The sequence below is a fragment of the Nesoenas mayeri genome (assembly GCF_963082525.1).
Source record: "Nesoenas mayeri genome assembly, chromosome: 1".
NCBI lineage: Eukaryota > Metazoa > Chordata > Aves > Columbiformes > Columbidae > Nesoenas > Nesoenas mayeri.
In genome coordinates, this window is record NC_137541.1 from 149807578 (window position 1) to 149830454 (window position 22877).

Consider the following 22877-nt stretch of genomic DNA (forward strand, 5'->3'; position numbering starts at 1 on the left):
TCACTGGTCTCTTTTTCACACACCTGAGGATGAAATTGGGGTGACGGAGAACTGGAATAGGCTGCCCAAGGAGGTTGTGGAGTCGCCTACTCTGGAGACATTCAAACCCCACCTGGACACCTTCCTGTGTAACTTCATCTGGGTGTTCCTGCTCTGGCAGGGGGATTGGACTAGATGATCTTTCAAGGTCCCTTCCAATCCCTAGCATTCTGTGATTCTGTGATTCTGTGATCCTGTGATAAAGGTCCTGCAGTCAGCAAGGGGTTTACTGGAGACCGTAAAATCTCATCTTTTGAGCTACTACATGTTTGAAGCTGATGAGGTTTTTTACTTGTTCTTCTGTTTCCTTCCTTGTAATCTATGTTGTCATTTCCACCAAGATGTGAAAAAAATATCTTACATTTGTAAGACATATATCAATTTTGCAGTGTTGCTACTTATATGCCAGCAACTACATTTCTTTTGTGCCTAATGATTGCCCTGGGTTTTTCATTCTGCTGGAGCAAACTCCACCAAATTTGTTGTTTTGCCAGCAATGCCATAGCAACACTTTCCCATTCTCCATGCTCCTTGCTTTGCCAGGTTGATGGAGGGCATGTTGAGACTGCCATGGTAAGAGTGTTTTCATCTGGAGAACAAAAGCAATCTGCACCCTCAGAAAGCTGTCATCGTATCTCCTGCAGACTGCTGAGCCATGCCAGCTCGAATCTTTTCACTGTGATGCTGGATGAAAGCAATGACTCCAGCATCATGAGATGCTATTTTGAGTTGGATGCTGAAGTTGGTAAAAAAAGATTTTTCTGACAGAACATCTTTGCAATATTTCCACTACAAAAATCTGCTTTCATCCTCAAATTCTAATGTCTCTTTTTGAGGACTGAATGTATTATGGACAAACACACTTGTGTGGTCAGAAGGGAATCTAGTTGTGAGGGCTGGCAAGAATAGTTCTGCTTTAAACAGAGCAAAGAAATTGCTCCCCTTGTCTATTAACCTCTCTGAGTATCTTGTATGTCTCTTGATGGCAAACCCTGAGCTCAAACTACTGGAGGATGCCTTAATAGATGACCTCTACTTCAATAAAACAGCACAAAACTATTGACCTCAGCAAATACATATTTCGGATATTCAATTGCTCTTTTGTCAACCTTGTTAAAGTTAATTCCTTGAGTGGCCTGTAGAAAAACTGGACTCGCTCCTTGTGCATTTAACTGCTCTTCGGAAGCAGAAAAGCAAAAGCAGAATTATAGGTAATGTGTAGGGTCTAGAAGATGTCACAGGGAAGATTATGTCTTATCTCTTTGGGGTACACTTGCAATGGCTTAGCATTGCATGTACTTTTTTCAGTGTGAAAGACTGAAGGATGGCTTTCAGATGGAGACAGTGAACTTCTCAGAAGATTTGGTTTGTATAAAGCAATGACTGCTGCCGCGGAGACTCCTCTGTATTTTTAAGACCAACAACTTAGAAGAGACAAAGGAAGCCTCAGTTTCATACAAACACTCAAATTTTCCCATTGTTAACACTATGTAATCCCTACTAAATGGAAAATTAAGGCATTAGGAGAAGGAAATTTCCACATTGCTGTGGTAGAGAAGTTTAAAGGACCCCATTTTACAGATTGCAGGGTTATCAAGCCCCAAAGAGAAATGACCATGATGATGAAATTATCTGGATTTAGCTTTTTACCTTTTTTTCAGTCACCTCAGACCACAGTGTATTAGAAATGGATTGGAGTGCTTTTAGGTGTATTATTTCTTGTTTGAGTTTGCACCCAGAGAAAGCAATTGCTGGAGTCAAGTATCTGCTTTGAAAGGAGTCTAACAAACGGGTCAAAGCTCTACTTACACTATCACGAGTTAGCCAGTGTTAGCTGAATGCTATTTGAGAAATACCGTAAGGGGAAATGATTGTGTGCCTGATCTGTCTGTCAACTATTCTCAGTCCTAGCTGTTGGGATGGGACCATGTAGTTTTGAGTTTATCCTGAATAGAAAGCTAGCATGTACATCAAAGCCTGGTCTAGTCCGATGGATTCATCTGAAAGGGAGGAAGCCTACTCGTTTACTGGATGAGCTTACACAGAACTACTTTATACTGGCAACACCTCCTTTAATACTTTCTGGAGGACCCTGAGGTGTTATTTAGAGTTAATGGGATAACCTCCCTTCCTGAGCAGGACAGATTGTGAGATCCACCTCCCAAATCAGCTTGATACATTTTAATCAGTTAAATTTTGTGTTAAATACGTGTGTTGCTTCTGCAGGGCAAGTTGAAGAAAACTCTTATGTCCAGCAAAACAATACCTCCACATCTGGTATGTGATCTACAAAGGTGTGATTTACAACAGCAGGAACGGGAGAAGGGTGGTGCAGGTAGGGCATGGGTGGCTTAGCAAGATAAACAGCCCAAATGGGACACAACACTAATGCTGGGTGTCCTCTGCTCCCAGGCACCGTGAAGGCTCAGGAGGAGCTGGTGCTGCTGCCTGCACAGCTCAGCATCCAGGTACTGGGAGGAGGCAGGAAGCAAGGCAGGACGGGCAGTAAACCCAGAGTCTTAGAGCTGAGGAAGGTAAATGGAATAACTGTTCAAAGAGCCAGAAGCAGAAAAACTTTGTTTACTCCTTAAAGCCTAAAATGTTATACAAATTAGAAACAGAATAGATGAAACGTAGCAGAATGACAGAGTTTGATTTTTCTTTTATAAACATCTTTCTTTGCTTCCTGGCGGCTGGCAGGACAGCCAGCCACTAACCTTCTCTAGCCATTTCTTTTGCTTGCCCTGGGGCTGGGTCAGACGTTAGTGACAATCTCACCTTGAATTTTTCTTAATACAAATAAATATGTTTCTAGGGTGCAGAACTCAGGTCCTTTTTCATGGTAAGATCTCTTGACTGCCCTGAAATCATGGCTGCTGCCCATGGATTACCATGTCTTCTACCTTAACTACACTGTAGATGGCAAATCACACTTATTTTTGCCAATTGGTTATACCTGGAAATACTGTTTTGCAGTCCTATAAGCATCTAATAATGATTGCTTCAAAGATCTTGCAAACTGTTGCATGGTTATCTGGAGGCCAAAGGCATATATGGTAAAGTACTTTGAGGTGTTAACGAATCTATTATACCTAGCCCAAATTTTGGGGAGGTATAATTCTAAGCAAAAAAATTTCAGGGGGGTGAATATTCCTTATTGGTCACAAACAAAATTTAAAGTAGTCTACCCATCATCCTCCAGGTTAAAATATCTGCAGGTATCGATACAGAAATAACCCAGACAGACAGTCCTAGATCACACAGGTGACTGCGGTGTTCAGTAGATATAAATAACAAGGTACTAGCTCCTCTTGGAGAAGCTGTTTTGGTAAATTCAAGTCTAAGCATGAAGCAAGCAAAACATAAATTTTAGATCTTTCCTGTCAAACACAATGTCTTGTTCCACTGGTTTGGAAAAGATCTTAGCTGTTGTTTCACTGAGAACAATATGAAAGCCTTGGGGAAAATTAAATAGATGAGAGATCCAGTATGTGAAATATACACCACAGAACGCCGGAGAAATCTCAGTCTGGATGTGAAGAATCACTCTTATAATGAATTTACAGGATTTTTATCCCTCATTTGCAGAAAACTGAATTTTGGGGGCTAATCAGCGTATCTCCTAGGTGAGCCATTTACTGGCTGCGTGATGCTGTGCCGAACTGCCGATCCTCAAACTCCAAGTCTGAATGTGTTGAGAAAATCTAATGCCAAAGGATGTGTGCCTCTGTAAAGCAAGATGTTGTCAATTAGTCTGCTTCTGGAGAATATCATTCGAAGAATTTTTGAAAGAGGAAATGCTAAGTTTCTAGTTAAAGTTGTTGAGTATCTCTAGCAAATTTGAATACAAAACTTTCTCTGGAGAGACTATAAAAATAACTGTTTGAGCCAAGTAAACAATGTATTCAATGTGACAACTTTTGTCATCATGTCAACTCTGATTTTCACAGATTATGATGAATGCAAGAGTGAGAAGCTAAAATAACACTAAAGGCTTGTAAACACAGAGGGAGTCTGGGAAAGGAACTGGAGTGGGGGAATGAACTAAACCCATAAAGCTAAAGCACGTTAAACCTGGAAGACTTTTTCTGAACATGGCTGCTGCAATGTTCTCAGTCTGCTTACTTACTAACTTAACATACAGCATGGAAAAACCTGGAATGGTCTAAGATTTAAATCACTGAGCAGCTAAACAAACAGTCTGAGGGCAGCAAATGTAGTTGTTCTCTAATGCTACACATAGTTGCCGCTGACGTCCTGTGCATAAGTCCTGCATGTTGGCAGTGCTTGTATCGTTATCTGAGATGCGTGAATACAAAACTCGCTGTCTGCTACAGCTGGAAAACAGGAGTCTCCCCTCATTCGGAAAGACAACATTTCTCCATGGGTGTATTAGACATTACTCTACTGTGTCAGAAAGGACTAGTACTAATTTTATAACTTGTATGAGGCAGAGGCAGACCTCAGATGTGTATTCTTAGGTAGCTCAAACACAGCATGCCAACCCTATTGCACAGTGCTGCTGCTGTTCTCAGCCTCACATTACTGAAAGTTATCCAGTAAGCCATTTTGGAGGGAATGGAGGTTATCCTGAAAGCACGGAGCTTGATCTGCACAGGTAAGTGGTCTAGGAGAATTTTGTTTGTCATGCTTTAAAGTGAGCGTCTGAAACACAGAAGAATAATTCCTATGATAGACTGACTGCGGTAGATCAGTTTGGAAACAGCAAATATGGGAAGCATTTGATCTCTTAAGTAAATGTGATTATTTTTTTAAGGCCTTGGACCTGTCTCAGAAGGGTGAGCTCATGTGCAGCTGAGTAGACCTTAGTTATCTTCTTATGGATCAGCCTGACAAGTTGCCATAGGTGCTTCAAATGATTTAGAAAACCTGTAACCGTTCTTATACCCTGCCTGTGCACTTCAGTGGTTCACTGGAGCTCTTACAGTTGGATACAAGTTAAAGCAGCCCTCAGGCTACTTTAATACTGGGGCTAAGTCAGGAGACGCAAAGCACAAAGCATACATCAGCCTGTGTGCTGAGACCAGCCTTGCCACACAGATGTATTTCTTCTGCTGTGCTAACTCCATGGTGTGCATGCAGTAACTCCTGGTCACACCTTGCAGGGTGCTTGTCTGCTGTAAGTAAAAGCAATTCTGTTAGCCCTGTCTTGTTTTCTAGGAAGACTTTTTTTCTGTGCCCTTTAGAGTTTTTCTGTTGTATTAGAGATCTAAAACCTGCCATCTCCATCAGAGGCAGAGGGTCATGGCTGCATCTCTGCATACAGTCCCACACACTCTGCATGATGGCATCTGCTTCAGTCTGGTAGGGTAGGGTGGTAGTCACAGAGGTCCCTGCATCCAGACCTGTGGGGGTAGAGACCACAGTTCCTAGACTAGGAGGGGCTGAGACACCCAAAAGTACACACGTTGTCTAAACAGCCCTGGTTCAAAGGAAGAACGTGGAGTTCAGGGAAGAACAAGACTGCTCCCTCCCTGAGGTGGAGCATCAGGCACAGCTGCGCAGGTGAAATCCCACTGAAGTCTGCGGTGAAATTCTGAGTGATCCTGGCGGCATCTGGATTTGAGCCACGATGCACAGAGAGCACACTGAGTATGGTAGTTGACAGAATTAATAAAAGAGGATCATGTAGATGAAAACGGTGTGTTCACTGCATTCAAAGGAAGTAGTCATATAATTACTTTGTGAAAACAATACCACTACAAGCACCACGGACTTACCCTAACATAAAGCCGTACTTTGAAGGCTGATCAGAAACCTTAAAATTCTCTTGAAAATAGCCAAATCTTAGCTCAGAGCCTGAAATGTGACATTCTCTATATTCTGAGTAATGGAATAGTAACTAGCACGTTAACAAGTAATAGTTCACAGTTAGTGAAAATATGAAAAGTGCTGTAGCCTTTTCTATACCAACGGGCTTTTTTGTAGTCTGTTGCTTGCATCAAAATGACATGTTACAGAAAGATGAAGGGAGCCTGTCACAGCCCATTTGAAAAGTCACTGCTTCTAGACAAGGCAGTCTGCTTTCATCCTTCTTTGCATTATCAGCTGAACTGCTGGCACCAGGTATTCAAGGAATTTCAGAGGGAAGGAGGAGAGCACAATATTTCCTTGTCACTGTGATAGATTTGACAGACCATTTGGGCAGTACATCTAGCATCCTGTCACACAAATTGAAATCTTTGGAAAGCCAACAGGCCTTAAGAACAATACTCAGCTTACTCAAGGACTGGGATATTAGGTTATGACTAGATGCCTCTTTTGCTCATGAATCACTCACTTTCATCTTTTAAATGTGTTTAGAGAACAGGGGGTTGGGATAGCTCTGCAACAGTCTGCCTGGCTTGATAATTGAAGTGCCCACATCCATTCTTTGTTCACATATACCTGCATCTCAGGAAACAGGTTTTCTCTGCTAAAGATGGAGCTACTCCCCAGCTGTTGCACATCTAGAGCAGATTAATTGTGTTTACAAAGGATATTTATTGTATGTGTGGTGTGTGGTTATCAGGCACAGCTTTAGGAAAGATCTTGGGCTTCACTAAAGGGGCAGATTTGACACTGGTGACTGGAGGTGAGACAAAGAGGAACGTTGGTTGCCATGCCAAGTGGTGTGGGCACCCTTCCCTCAGGGTGCTGGCACCCAACCAGCAACCCAACAAGATCTTTGAAGTGTCAAGCTGCTGACAGTGTTATTTAAGATCAGTAAACAGGCATCCTATTTAAACCATGGTTATGGAAGGATCCTTGGTGCTTGGGAAAAAGGCTGTGAACAAGCTGGAATTTGTGGAGCACAGGACTGCAAAGGACCAACTCACTTTCTGCAGAGCGGCCATAAATCAAAATCCTGCTACTCTTTCTAGATTTGATACCTGAGCCACCTCCATGTTGCACAACCCAGAGCCCATTTTTGTAAGTACATTTCACCAGCTGTCATTTTCCTGTAACACCTAAACCACCACCTTTCCATTCACGTACTTCAAACTCATACGCTCCAAATGGACATGGAAAGTATTGCTGTGCTGTGTTTTCCACCCTGCATCATGAAACCAGTAGCATGCTGGTATGAACAGGCTGATTCTCATGTACAATTTGTATATTCTTCTGTAAAATCCTTCCAGGTGTTTTGAGACTGAAGTTATTATATGAACAAGACTGAAAAGACAGTCCTATGTATTGCCTTCCCCCCATTTCAATAACCTCTCATCACCCAACTGCATGCTGTTTCTCAGTAGTACAACATGGTGTGTTGGATCTGTACAAATTTTGGCCTTCTGTACTTCAGTGATATCCTCAGTAAACTCCTAGAATGCTCTAGACAGTACCCTGACTATGAAAATATCCCAGGCAGACACATCAGAAAGCAAGTAAAGGCATGGTCCTTGGTTCTGATGGCTTAATTCTTCTTATCTTCCACTGCCTATTCCCAAGGCACAGATTGCAAATGTTTCTAACCTTGTCATACTCTGCCCATTTTTACTTTCAAGTCAAAAAAGTGCACACTCCCAGCAAAGACTGTTTCCATGCCAACTCCAAGCTTTCAAACTTCATCCATCTTTCTGTCACTTTGCGCAAGGAAGTGATAGTTTAGAGAGGGCAAAATAGCTTCTCGCCTACTTGGGAATCTGAGAGCTCATTTTCCCAATCTTTTCTTCATACAGTTTACCTTTTGGGCAGAGATCAAGTACAGACAATTGTGGAAACCTTTTTCTTGGTCATTATTAGGATACATGGAAGAGCTGTGTTGCAACAGCTCACCTGAAGTGGTTAGGTCTAGCTAACCATATTTCTAGGCTCCCATTAGGAACAAAGGAGACCTCTGACTTGTTTCAAGAACTTTTTCTCCTGTACATAGAGGGAGTAACTTTATTTTCCCTTGGCTGTTTTGGAGAAGTACTGGATAGCAAAGGGCATGTTTGTTTGGTATACAAGATCAAGTTTTCTGGTGATTTCAAAGAACGTACTCAAGCTTACATGATCAAGCTTGCCAGGCTGTGCCTGCTCACAGCCTTTACCTTCAGCTGTGCAAAGATATCAATGGTGTTACAAGGAGAAAGCAAAAGAGGAAGTAGTGTGTCTAAGTAACTCCTTGATAAGAGGGTTAATTTAAAACCATACACTTTGCTCTTTTTGTTTTGTTTCGTTTTGTTTTTTTGATTTTTGGTGAGGAAACATAAAACACCACTGTAATTGTACTTTGGCCTCTGGGACTAATACCCCAGAAATAACATCTCTACTCAAATTCTGGTAGCTTAAGATCTCTGTCGGGCTGCTTCTTTCACTGCAAGACCTATAATTAGCCATCCATTATGGCATTGAGCAATAATCCTGATGAAGCCCATATTTCCCCCTGAGCACCATATCCCAAACGTGTCAGTGAGCAGGCAGGCAATGCTCTACGTTTCCCCCTCCTGCTCAACCCATGTAGCTCAAGGCATCAGAGACGCTCCCCAGGGCACCTCACAAAGCTCTTAAGCAGGGACACCCCTGGGGGCACCTCGCTGCTGTCACGTGTCTCATACTGTGTGTCACACTGAGCATCGGGCTTGCAACACTCTGAGCTCTAAGGCTACAGTGATGTGTTTTGGTCTGCTTTTCTCCTTTCTTTTTGCTTTGGGGTGAGAAAAGAAAATACCTTTCCATTTAGGAAAGATGTGGAAGCCACTAAGCCAAGCAATCATCTCCTCTGGGAGGGGAAAATATACTCAGTGTTTGGATCAAGCTTTGGCGATAGGGATGGCTCCCCACTGCTGCTCCAGGTCTGGCAGCCACTGCCTCTGGGACAGCTAAAGCTTTCCTGGCACGACCAGAGGGGACACTTCCAGGGACCTGTACTGGGCAAACCCAAGACTGGGTTCAGAGAGGGTAAAACACATATGAAGAAGGCCTGGCTAAAGGTGTTTCCCCATGGTTTTGGGAAAGATTTTAGCTTCCATTAAAATAAATAAGCAATTTTCTCAGGTAAAGTACCATAAACATGTAAACTGTTTCACATAGCGAACTCTACATTTGAATCAGTTTTATTTTCCAAAGCTTTTTCCCAGTTTTATTGTCTAAAACTCTTTTACAAATTAGAGTTGAATTTATAAATGGTTTCAGTTGCTTAGAAACAGCATTGGCAGGGTTTGTGCATTTGTGTGAACAAACTACCGGCTGAAAAGACTGACCCTTTCTATGTGTAACCTTTATTAACATTAATGCAAAGTTCTCCACAAAAGTGGCCTGGAGAACTCTGTGGTCGTAGACACAGGGCTAATGTGACCAGTACTCATCTTGACACACTCAAGGTGCTGAGATCAGTGTACAGACAGCCCTCAGGTGTGACTTCATCCCTTATACAACTTACTCTGAACTTCCAGCCAGCCTAAACTTATATTTAGAAAAAAACATCGAAACCCTGATGTGACAGCTCTGCTCTGACGTCTGATGGCTCTGACTTATGAACATGGGATCTCCAAGGCTCAGTGGCATCAGGAATATTGTTTCAAGACAGCTCTCATGTTATACCCTCTAGCTTCGAGTGCAAGGTAAAGTAAACAAGGTTTTTTACAAAAACTTCATTACTACAGTCACCACACACCCAAATTTGCTTTTCCAAAATTCAATGTAATAGGGACAAAGAGGGTTTCTATAAAGTACTGGGAATTTGGGGTTAAGGGCATGAAGGCATGCAGGAGGTATAATTCTCTGCAGACTTTTAAATGTGATTATTCCTCACAAGCAATATTGTATGTTGATTCTTACCAGCTTACTACCACCATAAGAGACAAATCTGTGACCTGCCCTAGACACAGATATACCTTAACTTCACTTTGTCATGTGTCTTTAATAAATAAATGGATACAGAGAGAAGCAAGTTTTGACTAAAAGGAGAGGTCAAGGTTTTCTGAAATTCCTGATGATCTTCCTCTCCATGATAACACTGAATTGAAGGTTAGGAAAAAGTTTTAGATTAGATCTCTAGACACTGCAATAGATCAGGCTTGAAAAAAAGCATTTTGCATTCCCAGTTAGGTGCATTTTCTTTATCTAGCAGTTGTAGTACGTGTTGAAGTAAATCTCATTTTACTTGTTCAGTAATGTCACAGGCCTGATCTTGTTCCAGGCTTTTTTGGAAACACAAGGCTGAGCTGCACAAGGCATAGGAAATTTATAGTAATAATTTTTAAGAAGTAGAGTGAGCTCACTTTTTGGATGTTCAATGTTTTTGGAACTAGAACTCAAAAAAACTCTTGCTTTGATCTTGCCCGTCAACCAATTTTTTGGTGTTCTGTTCTCGCTGTGATTTTCTTAGAAGTTTGTTAAGAGTTAATAATTAGTTCATATTTGTGATATTAAATTATCAACATAATTTTGAAACCTTACTAGGACATTGTAAAGTGATCATATCTATATTCAAGCTAGGAATCCATTATATGCAGTAATAAGTATAAAAGTTGTGGTTACTTGGAGGTCCGGGGGCCACCATAGGAGCAAGAAAGAAGAAATGCTCGATGCATTTAGGGAGAAAGAAGTCATCTGATGATCAGGGACATGATAAGGAATTTTCTGAAGCTTCCAGCTAAGCAATTCTTCTGGTTGCTGGATTCAACAAGGGCTCAACACAGCTGCCATGCACAAGTGCCTGCTGCCATCTGAGATGAGCGGCTAAGGTCACCTGGTCTGTTCAGCCTGAAGAAGAGACTGAGGGGAGACCTCATCATGGTTACAGTTTCCTCCCAAGGGGAGGAGAAGGGGCAGGCACTGATCCCTTCTCTCTGGAGAGCAATGACAGAACCTGAGGGAATGGCAGGAAGATGTGCCAGTGGAGGTTTAGGTTGGACATTAGGAAAAGGTTCTTCCCCCAGAGGGTGGTGGAGCACTGGAACAGGCTCCCCAGGGAGCTGTCACGGCCCCAAGCCTGGCAGTGTTCAAGAAGAGACTGGACAACACCCTCAGACACATGGTGTGAACTGTGGGGTTGTCATATGCAGGGACAGGAGCTGGACTCCATGATCCTTGTAGGTCCCTTCCAACTCAGGACATTCTATGATTCTGTGTCCTATGACACCCTGCCTGACTCCAAAACACTTTAGGTCCCCTCCGGGTTCTGCGTTAGACGTGCCAGTCTCACATGGACAACTTACATGGCACATCTTAAATAGCAGTAGCCACACGTAGGCAGGTGAATGAATGCAGCCCTTCAGAAGGATCTTTAAACTGTTTAAAATCACAGGCAGAAAAAGAAGCAGCACTGAAGGATCTCATCTGTAAGATCACATAAAAGCAAGATGCAGATTGATTTTTCTGATTTCAGGTTATGATAGTAGTCAGGGAAAGAAAACAGACATAAGCTTCCAGTGGATGGTGCCCACACATTTACTTATTCCTACATGAACTGAGAGTGAAAATACCATTTCTCTGACTTACTTTGTACTGTTGCAGGTCACCAGAGAAAATAATCACGTCATGTGAGAAAGTGCCATACAGAATCAAACTAGCCGTGTTCTTACCTATAAACTGAACATATGTGTAGGGATTATATGGTATAATAAATAAAAGTAATCAAAGACACTGCTCCTCTGACTTTAAAGCAGGCTTGCATCTTGAGAGCAGGATAAAAAATCTGGGGCCTCACACAGAAGATCTGTTGGGCAAAAAGGGACAGGCTGGAAAGGCAAAGACAAACCCCAAAATGCCTCATTTGCAAGCGGAGCCTATTAAGTGTGAGCACAGTGACCATAATTTTTTAGAACTTTCTAACTCTTCCTGAAAATGTCCTTATCAAAACTTTTTCATGATGGCTGCTGCAATTAATGTACAAGTTGCATCAGGCAGAAAAAACTGAGGAGCAAAACTGATTGCACTGGCAACATCAGTCATATGCTGACCAACGCTGTGCTTAGGGCTCTCTGAATGAAATCTTCAGATGGCTCCACATTCTATCATTTCATTTTGAACAAAAACTACCTTATGTCCACACAAATTCTCACTCTCTTCTTAATAGTTAGAAATGAACACCATTGACACCCTCTTAAACCACATTTTTTGGCAACTGTTTTACAGTGTAGGCAAACATTTGAGTTTAGTGTTAAATATGCTGGGTGTTGTACAGTACACAAAGACTGTCTCTTTCTCAAAGATCTTACAGTCTGAAAGATAAGAAGATGAAAGAGTGCTTGGGAAGATGAGTAACCGAGAGGACTGTGGGAGGGGTTCACCTCAGTTAAAACGTAAAAACCTGGAAGTCACTCAAAGAACATATGGATTTCGGTACTGAAATTGTGTATTTTTTTATCTATAATAGTTTTGCAATTAAGAAAAGAAGGTGGAGCTGTTGACATTTGCTTGTGCCTGTTTTTAGCATTGCTGCTAATTCTCGTGACACCCCCAAGCCGGGCATTGTGCTACTCTGCCACAGCTGGTCCCTGCAAAAAGCCAAACGTTCTCGCTCAAACCAGTGGTCCTGCTCTCATGGAAACACTCTCATATCAGCATCCTGACATCTCTTCCCACAAACAACTTGTTGGCTTTTAACCTTGAGACAGATTAGGGGAAGAGCTTTAGAGACTAGATGTCTCTAGTATATGGCAGAAGACTGTTCATTTAAATGTTATAAATTGTTAGACTTTTTTTGCTTGCACGTACTTAGGAAAGATATGAGTCAGAAAGTAAACAGAAATAAATATGATGTAATCAGCATGTGAAACTTTCCATGATTCAGTTTTGCAAACATTTCTCCAAACTGAACTTATCTACCTTCAGACATCAATCACGGGTTAAACACAAGGACCCCTCGGTCACAAGGGCAGCAGTCTGCTCTTTCCCTGGGAAGAAGTAACTGGGAAGAAGACTGGTGGGAAACAACAGCTGGTTACTCAGTGCTGCCTTGCACCTCTTGCTCATTTTTGCCTCCAGGTTCCTAGAAGCAGAGTTTATTGTTACCGGAGACAGAGGCACTTGGCATCAGGTAGCACAAACTTTTCTAGGGTACAGATATGGTGTGGTGGAGGTCCCCAGGTTGTAACTTCTTCTTTGTAGGTCACCTTCCAAGTGACACTTGCATCCCAAAAGAAAGGACAAAGTTTAATTCCTCTTTAATTCTTAACATGGTTTAGTACACATCAGGTGGTGCCTCTGTTGATTTTGGGATCACACCAGGATTGCTTGTTTGTCAAACAATATTTGAGATCAGACTTATCCCAGATCACATAGATGACAGATCTGGCTTTGCCTTAGCAATGCCAGAACAGTTCTGATACCAATAGGAATGATGTAGCTGCAGCTTCTCTTTGCAAAGTGTTAGTAAAATGCCACATGCATTTGAAATGAGTGATCTTGAGCGTAATGAAGTCATGCACCTGTTGTTTGTATGTAAAGGCAAAGCACGCCATTGTTTCACAAATCTGAGTGACACACTTAGAGTGATTTGTGTTTTAAATTCAGGACAGTGAAAAACAGATTTTCCTTTTGCTAGAGTACCTGAAAGATCGATGGAGCAGCAGGCAGCTGGTGCCAAGGTAAAATGATGAACCTTACTTGTCATACGTCTTCAAGTGATACATTCCAGAGTTGTTCATTTAATCAGCCAGAGATAAAAAAACTACTACTTATTAAAAACTAATTGTTTTTTTGAGCAGCATAGCTAAAAGATAATCTGTGCTACAGAATTCCTACTTGTAAAGACATTCAGGATTTTTTACATGCAAAATCATTGAACTGCTGTGATGCATTTGAAGTTTAAACAAGCACAGGAATTTGCTTGAAAACTGCTACGCAAGCAATAAACACTCTTGTTTGTGTCTCGTCCTTCAAAGGACAACGCAAGTAGTTCTGCACTTAACTTTGTGGGCTCAGCCCTCACAAGTCTAACCTGGCTGATAACATTTTTGAACAATGTGTTTATCTCTCAGTGCAATTAAAAAAAAAGAAAAAAAGCTCTGGTTTTAGTATTGATTAGTCTCCTCAACAAAAATTATGTTTGCAGCCAGAGCACTAAAGAGTTGTGCACAGGAAAGAGGCTTAACAAAGACACTTTGAAGGGAAAAAACCCCAACACAATGCCTTTTTCTTTCGCTTCTCTAATTGCTGCAGATGTTGTGTAGTTGCACCTAGGAAAAGTTAAATATTATGTCTCTGTAACATTTTTGATCTTCATTAATTATAGCTCAGAAATGCTTACAAAAAGCAGCCTGCCTCTTTAACACAAATAAGATTAATCGCATGGCTGTTCAGAAAATGAACCCCCAGTAGTTAAACAAAAAATGTTTGTCTTTAAGCAGCCCTTGGATGATTTTTTTTAAACTGTTACAGGAAGTGAAGAGGCTGCCAAATTACCATGCCCGTGAGCCCCACTCTCATTATCAGCCTAAACGAATGCACACACCCCGCCACTTTCATCCTCTTCCAGGTCCAAGAAAAAGAAAAAGGAGGTATAAAAAAAACCAACCTTTCCACACAAAGAGGTGTCTCTGAAGTCTGGAATGCACCCTGGCTGTTTGAAGACAAGATTTATACCTGACACCCTCCTTTAAGCTCATTGTTGAGACTCGCCTGCGTTCAAATCAACCGCAGACTGGCTGCTGCAGGTACTTCATCTTACAACGACCACATCATCTAAGATAAATGCACCAGGAATTGCTATCACTTTGAGGTGAAAAAAAAAAAAAAAAAAGAAAAGAAAAAAAATCAGACACTTTATGTGAAAAACAGAGGGCACAAAGACGTGCGTGGGGGTGTGCCCAGGGAAGGAGCTGGGGATGGCCGACTGTCTGCAGCGTGAGGTGCAAGTGTGAAATGGGTTTGGCCGCCTGTGCGGGCACCTGTGTTTTCTTCACAGCCTCCCCTTGCCTGCGGCAGCCAGGCTGCAGGAGCAGGCACGGGGATAGGTGCTGGCACCGCCGCCGCTGCTGGAGAAGCGGGAGCATGCTGGCTGCTTGTGGAGGACTGAAAGGAGGTGTTTCTGACTTGGTGGGAGGTGGCTAGAAGGACTGTGGCATCAGCTCGTGTTGTGCCTGTGGTTTCTGAGACAAGCCTGGTTTCCTCATTTTAGGTGTATCCATCCTCTCTCTAAGCCAGCTGTGGTTAGACACTTTCGTTTAGCCTCTTAAATTCCTCTGGAAGAAAATCCTTGGTAGTAAAGACTTAATTTGACACTGAACCTGTTTGACGAGAGGCAAAGCCATAGAGCACTGAGATATACAAAGTGAACAACAGGAGGGAAAGAAGAGAGTGCTCAGGATGGTGTCAGGACAGAGAAACACAATTGTATATCCCAGACCTCAGGCTGCTGAAACTTTAGCATTAGCAGGTGTTTTGCTAATTACCAAAGGCTTTGAAGTGACACAAGCAGAAAAGGTCTGTCATAAAGAGAGAATAACGTCCGGCAATTTGCAAAGATATTTATTGTTTGTTTTGTTGAATCATTCAAAGGACAAATAAATTTGGCCATGCCATTCGTGGAGCAGAATAAGTTAAGGAGCATTTTCCAGGGTGAAGAATTACCATGGTATTTGGAATAACGTTGTATTAATTCATGGCACTCAAAAACATTTGTGAAGAGATGTTCTGAAATCAGACTGATAGAGAAAAGAAGGTGGCTAATATAAAATTTGCCCTTCTCAAGCATTTCATAATCCCTATCTTTGATCACTGGAACATAAAGCAATATGGGATTAACAACAAGACTAAGGATCCTTAAGGGCTGTTTGAGCATCACAGATTGGCTCTGCCACTGGGGAGGACCCATCAGCATATTCTGGATTTAACCCAATAGAAAGTTCTAGATTTGGTTTTCTGATTCTCCTTTTTTCAAGCAGCTCAAGGTCAGGCCTTTAGGGGACTTCTTCCAAAATTTATGGGTTCACATGGATGTTTGGGATGTTGAGATCTGGGAAAAAGAAGGTGGTTTAATCCATTTCATCTATAGAGCACTTTCTATATTTAGGATTTTAAATTATGTTTTATTAAGAATGCAAATTATAAGCATTTCTAGGACTCCAGGTACTTGCATGTCCCAGCTAGCACATAAACCTCATGCCATTAAAATCTGAATAAAGCAGGTTAAGTTTGCAGCAGATTTAAAATAGGGCAAAAGGGAGGGTGGGAAGAGAGCCCATACAACATGTTCACTCACTAGAATGGGAGGAGAAACATCTACACCTGAGCTGAACTGACACAACTGCCTGTGAAGCTGCAGCATCAATCTGAGTTTGGCCACAAATATCCTGTTCTGTTTGAAAGATTTACCATTTATACTTTTTTTCTCTGGGATGTTTTGTTGTTTCTTGGTGTGTTGTGGGGTTTTTTTGTTTATTTTTTTGTGTGTTTAGTTGTTTTTGTTTGATTGTTTGTTTGTTTTTTGGGGGCTTGTTTTTTTGTGTTTCCCTTGGGGATCATGTCCTCTATCTGGTGGCATCAGGAAATCTTTTTCATCAAACCGTGACCAATGTATTGAAAAATGAAGCATGGCTCCATGGCAGCAACCATGGGAATCTGTTGCGGACACTTAGCCTGAAGTCTCCATAATTTCTGACACCAAGCATCTGAGGAAATAGCATTCAGTATTTCATTCTGACATTTCAGCTCTTGACAGCCTGCTACAGAATGCTGCTTGAACCCCAAGTCAAATGCAATGAACAGAGCACAGCTTTGCAAAAAAAAGAAATGTAAGCAAGGCCAGTTCAGTTTGGCCTGTCTCACAGGGAGTTGAGAGAGGGAAACAGAAATACGTGGCTTTAGGCAGCTGTTCCATTTCTGTGTGACTCTTAAAAATAATTTGCAATTTTCAAGAAGCAGTGACAGGCACTATCAGGGCCCCCTGGCCTAATGAGAGCACCAGCAATGAATTAGGCAGCAAATGCCCTGGATTGCCCAGCAATTTCTTCTCAAACCCCCAGAGAGATGACACATTTCTCCTCCTCCTTGTAACATTTACTCTCTTTGTGCCCATTCAGTCCTTTGCTTCATATTCATTCAGCTTCTACCTGTGTGCTTTGTGGTGCCAATGACTCTACCTTAGCTCTGCATTACCCCTCTCACTGTCTTTCCTCACTCTGCTCCAGCTGGAGCAGCGCCTTGGTGGAAAGCATCTGGTACCCCTTTCCCCTGCCCACACCCTATGTTGTTCCTGCAGCCACCACTCATGTCCCCACTGCTCTTCACTCATCCGAGAGCCCAAACAGGATTTGAGCATCTGCCCCTCAAGCCTCATGTGGGCTGCATCCTGATCCTCTAATCTACCTGCCTCCATCATGCAGCCATTTTCTGTAGCCATTCAACTCCCCCATAAACTTAAGGCAACAAAGGCATGCTGGGCACATGCTGCCTCTGCATTGGAATGATCCCACCTGGAGTGAAATCCCAGGCAACTCACTCTTACCTGCTTGTGGTCCACTGCCACCAGTGCAATGTGGCATCATGCGTCATCAGCCTTTGCCCGTGAATGGGTGGGTAATGACAAGATTATCTTGCAAAGTGAAAGGTAACAACACAATTATGTCTGTGACTTGGGAGGGCTGTGAGTAGAGCCCCTTCCTGCCAAGTGGCACAGCCGCTACTCTCCAAGAGTTGAGGACAGCTTGGCTGTTCCAGTCAGTCCCCTGGAGTCCCCCAGGCCCTGGTCTGGGGTAGCTCTTCGAAGATGGCTTAGCCTGACTAAATGCATTGCCCTGTGCAAGCAGCAAAAAAACCTCACACTTATAGCTATAGCAACGTATTCTATAGCAAAACTCTATAACAGAAAATGATTTACTTCCATGACTGTTTGCTTGACATAAGTAAAGGGTTATAGAATTTCTGGAAGATACAACTATCAAGTGCACAACAACAACTGAGGAACTACATTTCTTTACAGCTTGTCTAAAATGTCACACTGCGCAGAGACCTGGGGGCATGTTTTAGTGATGTGCTTTAAATGGTGAACAGCGAAAGCTAATTCTTCTCCCAAAAAGGATGCAAGCAGGAAATTTGTTTAAAAGACAAAGCTTTCAATGAATAACAAGTGCTTGTGTTCACATGTGCGCTCAGGTTGCTTTCAGGGTTGGTTTTTGTCTGTCTTGGCCCTGCTTTCTAAAACATCTCCAAAAACTTATGTATGTGCCTAAGTGCCAAATGTCTATAGTGCATCTCAACTTTGAGAGCAAGTGACAGTTAATTAAAACCATACATTACAGAGAATTTGTCCTTTTGTGATAAATGATGGTATTGACAGATGAATTATTTTTACATTATGCTTAATTACATCGAAGCTCAAACCACCAGTGTGCAAGGGAAAGGGTAGCATTTTTGTTTGATACTAATAAGCTGTGTTCGTTACTTTTCTTCTGCACTATTGACATGTAGTGAAAAGTGACCCAAATCCTCATACATTATATGTCAAACCAATTTCTTTTTTGGTGTTATGTCATGATATACTGGCCATACAGATCTGTTAAAAAAAAAGAAAAGCCATAAGACTGCCGTGTCTCTTGGCACCTGATGGTGATGTAAGTCTAAAGCCTTAAGGAAACAATGACTGAGTTTGCCTGTGCACATGGTGTCAGTTCTGTACATTTTCCTTGCTCAGACTGTTGTGCATATAAAGCTCCTCATCTGAATCCTTGAGGTCCTGTTTATCTCCCACACATCCATTCTTCTTGTAGGAAGAAGCCAAAGCTGGATACAGAGCTACAAAATGGCTCTCCCTACTATATGTGCCTCATAAAAAAAACTTCTCCAAAAGGGAATATCTTTAGTCTTCAAATCATAAAGACCAGATCGTGCTGCCCCTGCTAGTGGAGCAGCATAAGCAGCTGAAATCAGTGAGCCTACTAAGAGAAAAGTGTATTAGCACAGTTAGGCAGATCTCCTAAATAAAAAACAAATACTCTACAATAAAAGCGTTTTTTTGAAGTCTGCCTTCAGTGTTCAGAAAGTATTACAGTTGCTGTAAGCCATTTTTATTTCAAAGCCAGTCAAAAGCCTGGAAATGAAAACCTAAGATGACCACATTCATATCACCTATTACCCCTTCACTGAAATTTGCTCCTGCGACATCTTATTCCTGCATCGCTGCAGTGCTCTCTACTTGCACTCTGAATAGCTATTCTTGAACAGATTAAAAAGCATTGCTACTCTTTTCAATAAGCACTAAAGGCTTGCATATAGGGTATGGTTAGCACATTTCAGAGGTTTCCGCAGATAAATTTATTAGTGGAGTAGTACGACACACTGTGTAAAATGGGATAACATCAAATACTCCCTCTGTTTAATTTGGAACAGGGAGCTGAACTTCGAACTCCGGTCTCTCAAGAGAGTGCCAAAACCACAGAGTTATTGGATATTTGCAGGATGGTGCTATATATATATATATATATATATATTTATTTATTTATTTATTTATTTATTTATTTATTTATTTTTACTTTATTTAAATTGTTTCACCTGATTTTAGCTGGATTCCAAAGCAAATGGTACTTGTGTGGCCATGACGCAATTTCCCACCCACTCTCCCTGGCATACTTGTGCAGCCCCAGCCCCTGTCCCAGCAGTCTTGACTACCAGGATGGAGCAGGGAGGAACCCACTCCCCGGAGGTTTCATGATGCAGGTGGCTGGGCCGGGCTGCCCAGTGCGTTTCAGCGTGGGAGGAGGCTGCCCTGTGAGTCACCAACAAATGGCCATGGCAGCAAAGTCTTTGCAAATGTCCCAATGGGGAGAACTGCAGGTGGAGCTGATAATCAGCCACAAAACACTGATCCATCAGAAATAAACCTTCATCCATGCTGGTGCTTGTGGAGCTACTTGCCTCTTAGCCATCCCTGATTTAAACCAGCCTGTGCTAATCTCTAGCACATTTTTGGCTAAGAAAGCCCTGTGCTTCAGCAGGGATCAGGCCAGGTTCACAACAGGAGCAGTGCCATGATGGACTCAGTGCTCTGTGGAAGCCATGGGAGGTGGCAGCATCCTTGCTACAGCTGGGGCCTGAGGAGAGCGAGATACCTCAAAACAGAGATCCTCAGAAGCCAGTAGATATGCCTTGGCCACGACACTGGTGAGGCATAGGAACCTGGCAGGGCTTTTCCATCCAGTCCTCAAAGCTCCCCACAATATCCAGCCTACAGAATGTCTCCTTCAGGCCACTTCTCTGTCACAAAATACAGCACTAGTGGTGCTTCATCTCATTGTCCTTAATAATCCAGTTATTCATGAGGTGATGCAAAGCCAACACCTCTGCCTGCCTGCAGAAAGCATCCTCCTTTATTTGAACATCAGTTTGGAAATCTTTCCCTTCAGAGGCTCAGGACAGGCTGGGTGGGTTCCCAGGAGAGGGGACAGCCCCGAGCCCCCAGCCAGGCAGCTGCATGGGGTTCCTCACAGGGCTGTCCAGCTACCTCCTGTTGATGCGTTTCTGCTTTGCATGAGACAGTATTTTTCTCTTTTTCACTCAGACATGACTCCCAAACCTAGCAACTGGGGCACCACCTGGGATAGGGTTTGGAAACTGAGCTCCAGTTCTTACTCTGACAAAAATTTAAATATCTTATATTGAGTATTCCCCAGAACCCACTTCTCCACAGATCCTGCCAAGTACCCTAGCCACCAGGCAGCGGTATTATTTTGCTTTTGCTCTCCAAGTAGTCGCTAATGCCTAGGAAAATGTAACAGTTAAAAAAAAAATAAACAAACAAAAAAGAGGGATGGACAAATGCCTCTTCCAGAACACACAAGAATCAGGGTTGGAGGCACCATTGTGGGAGAAACAGCAGGTCTCCCCAGGCAGAGGAGCACATCAAGTCCAGATGTCCCAACCGAGCTCCCTAAGCATGGGCAAAATGTAAAAGTGCAACCATTCTCATCAGCAAGACTTAGATGTGGTATGTGGGTCTGTTCATCCAGCACAGGCCAGGCCAGGTAAAGCATGTCCAGAAGCACACGTTCAGACATGCAAGGAACTCAGTGGATGGAAACGTGGGTGTTAAGGAATGTAGGCACCTCTGGGGTGAAGGGGCAGGGGAGCAAGTTTCTTAAGATATATATTTTAGACTTAGCATGTGAAGTGACACATCCACTAGACACCAAAGTTCCCCCATCAGATTAAGTTCCTGAAGATGATCTAATACAAAGTGTCTGCTTCCCACCTCAGAGTGCTCCCAAATCAAAGATTCGAAGAGTGCCTGCTGTTCCATGCACTTTTCACACACCCATTGCTAATTGCTTTTCTGTGATTAAGGAGAAGTGTTTCATCTGTATACACGAAAATGGGTGAAAACTCTAGAAGAAAAATATTGCAAAGCTAAACACGACTGTTTATGAACTTTCACCTGTTCTGCAAAAATGGTCATGTTTATGAAGCTAAGCAAAGGTCTGTCTGCAACACTTGTTAAATTAATACAGCTAGAATCGGTGATGATAGAGGAAATACCACAGATATCAGGTTTGCTTCCGTATGTATTTCTGGGGAACTTGAGCTGCTAGCACCAATTTTTGCACTTGGCTTTGCAAGGAGGAAAGCAGATGCTTTTCTCTTTCCTTCGTTTTGATTAAACTAATACAGTTTTGGCAGCTTATGCAGCAATTGTACCTTTTCTTTAAATTTTTGTCCAGTTCAGTCATAGGCATGGGCAATAGCAAATAAAATCACATCTGCAGTTTGTTAAAAGACACAGTAAAAACATGACATCAGGACTGAGGGAGCATCTCAAATCTTTCCACCTAAGTCTTTCCACCAAACTTCTTTTAAAAAGGATAAACAGAAAGTTCTGAAGGAACAAAACGAATCCAAACACCATGCCGCCCTCTTGTTTTCTTTGCTTCTGTGTTTTAGAATTCCAGAAGAAAAAGCCACAAGCACAAACAAAAAATTACTTCCTTTAGGTGGTAACCACATACATCATTCAACTGTTGGTTGGTTGGGTTTTTTTTCTTATTTTTCTCACATAATTTTAAGAAATAACTTTGCCACATTTCTTATGTGCACCCCTGAAATTCTTCAGGGATGCCTGGATGATTAAGAAGAACTTACTGAATTAATAAGCCAGAGTACTTTGCAAAGGCATTAAAATAATGTAAGTAGGAGGCACACCCAAGGCTGTGCTGTGGGTGAGCAATGTGTGGAGCTGAGCTCGACTACAACATTTTGCTGAAAGCAAGTATTCCCTTCCAAAGCAGACAGCGGCTCTACCAGCTACTTCGCAGTGGCAGCCTTGTGCAGTGATGTCGTACAAAGCCTTTTTGAGCCTCTACAAACCGCAACAAGTCCCAAACCTGACTCATGTCTAGAACTTTGCCTCGCTCGCTGTTGCCGGCTTAGTCATTGCCAGCAGCCCTACATGCATCTGCTAATCCTGTGGTATCCTCAGCACCCTTCCCTCTTGTGGGAAAGCCCTGGTTAGTCAGCCCCTCGCAAAAGGTAGGGTATTGTGATATTTCTCTTACCATTGTGCTGCTTTGTTCTTCTTGCATTCCCATCTTAATGACGGTGTGTGAGCTGTTGGCCTTCCACACTTTCTTTGTGCCTATGTAAATTCAGTGTTTGATGCTGAAGAGGCGGAGACGATTTCTAAGTCAAGGGGCAGGTGTGAGTGAAAGGAGCAACCCAACAGCCAAACTATTTGAAAAAGAAACCTTTAATGTCTCATCAGCTCAGCACTTGAAAAAAAAAAAAGCCTTCATAACTTGCCTTGAAAACTGGAAAAACAGGGTGTCTAGCTATAATTTAAGACATTAATAACAAGAAGATATTGCAGTTCCCTGACATATTTTGACTTCTGCACAGCGAAATGCGATCTTAAAACTAGGTGTGATTATTAATACGTGAAACACTGTCAGTGACAAAGAAATTACAGTCAGGTTGATTTG

At 42.3% G+C, this 22877-nt stretch overlaps 1 protein-coding gene across 1 annotated transcript in view; it reads right to left on the reverse strand.

Annotated features, from left to right (window-relative positions):
- Nucleotides 1–22487, reverse strand: part of EDAR (ectodysplasin A receptor) — a gene marked incomplete at both ends in the record, with an annotated part of 64822 nt that extends 42335 nt beyond the window's left edge. The window contains one exon of the mRNA XM_080363944.1: nt 22455–22487. Coding sequence (XP_080220070.1) covers nt 22455–22487 — 33 coding nt within the window. The remainder of the gene's footprint in view (nt 1–22454) is intronic.
- Between the last annotated feature and the right edge of the window lie 390 nt (nt 22488–22877).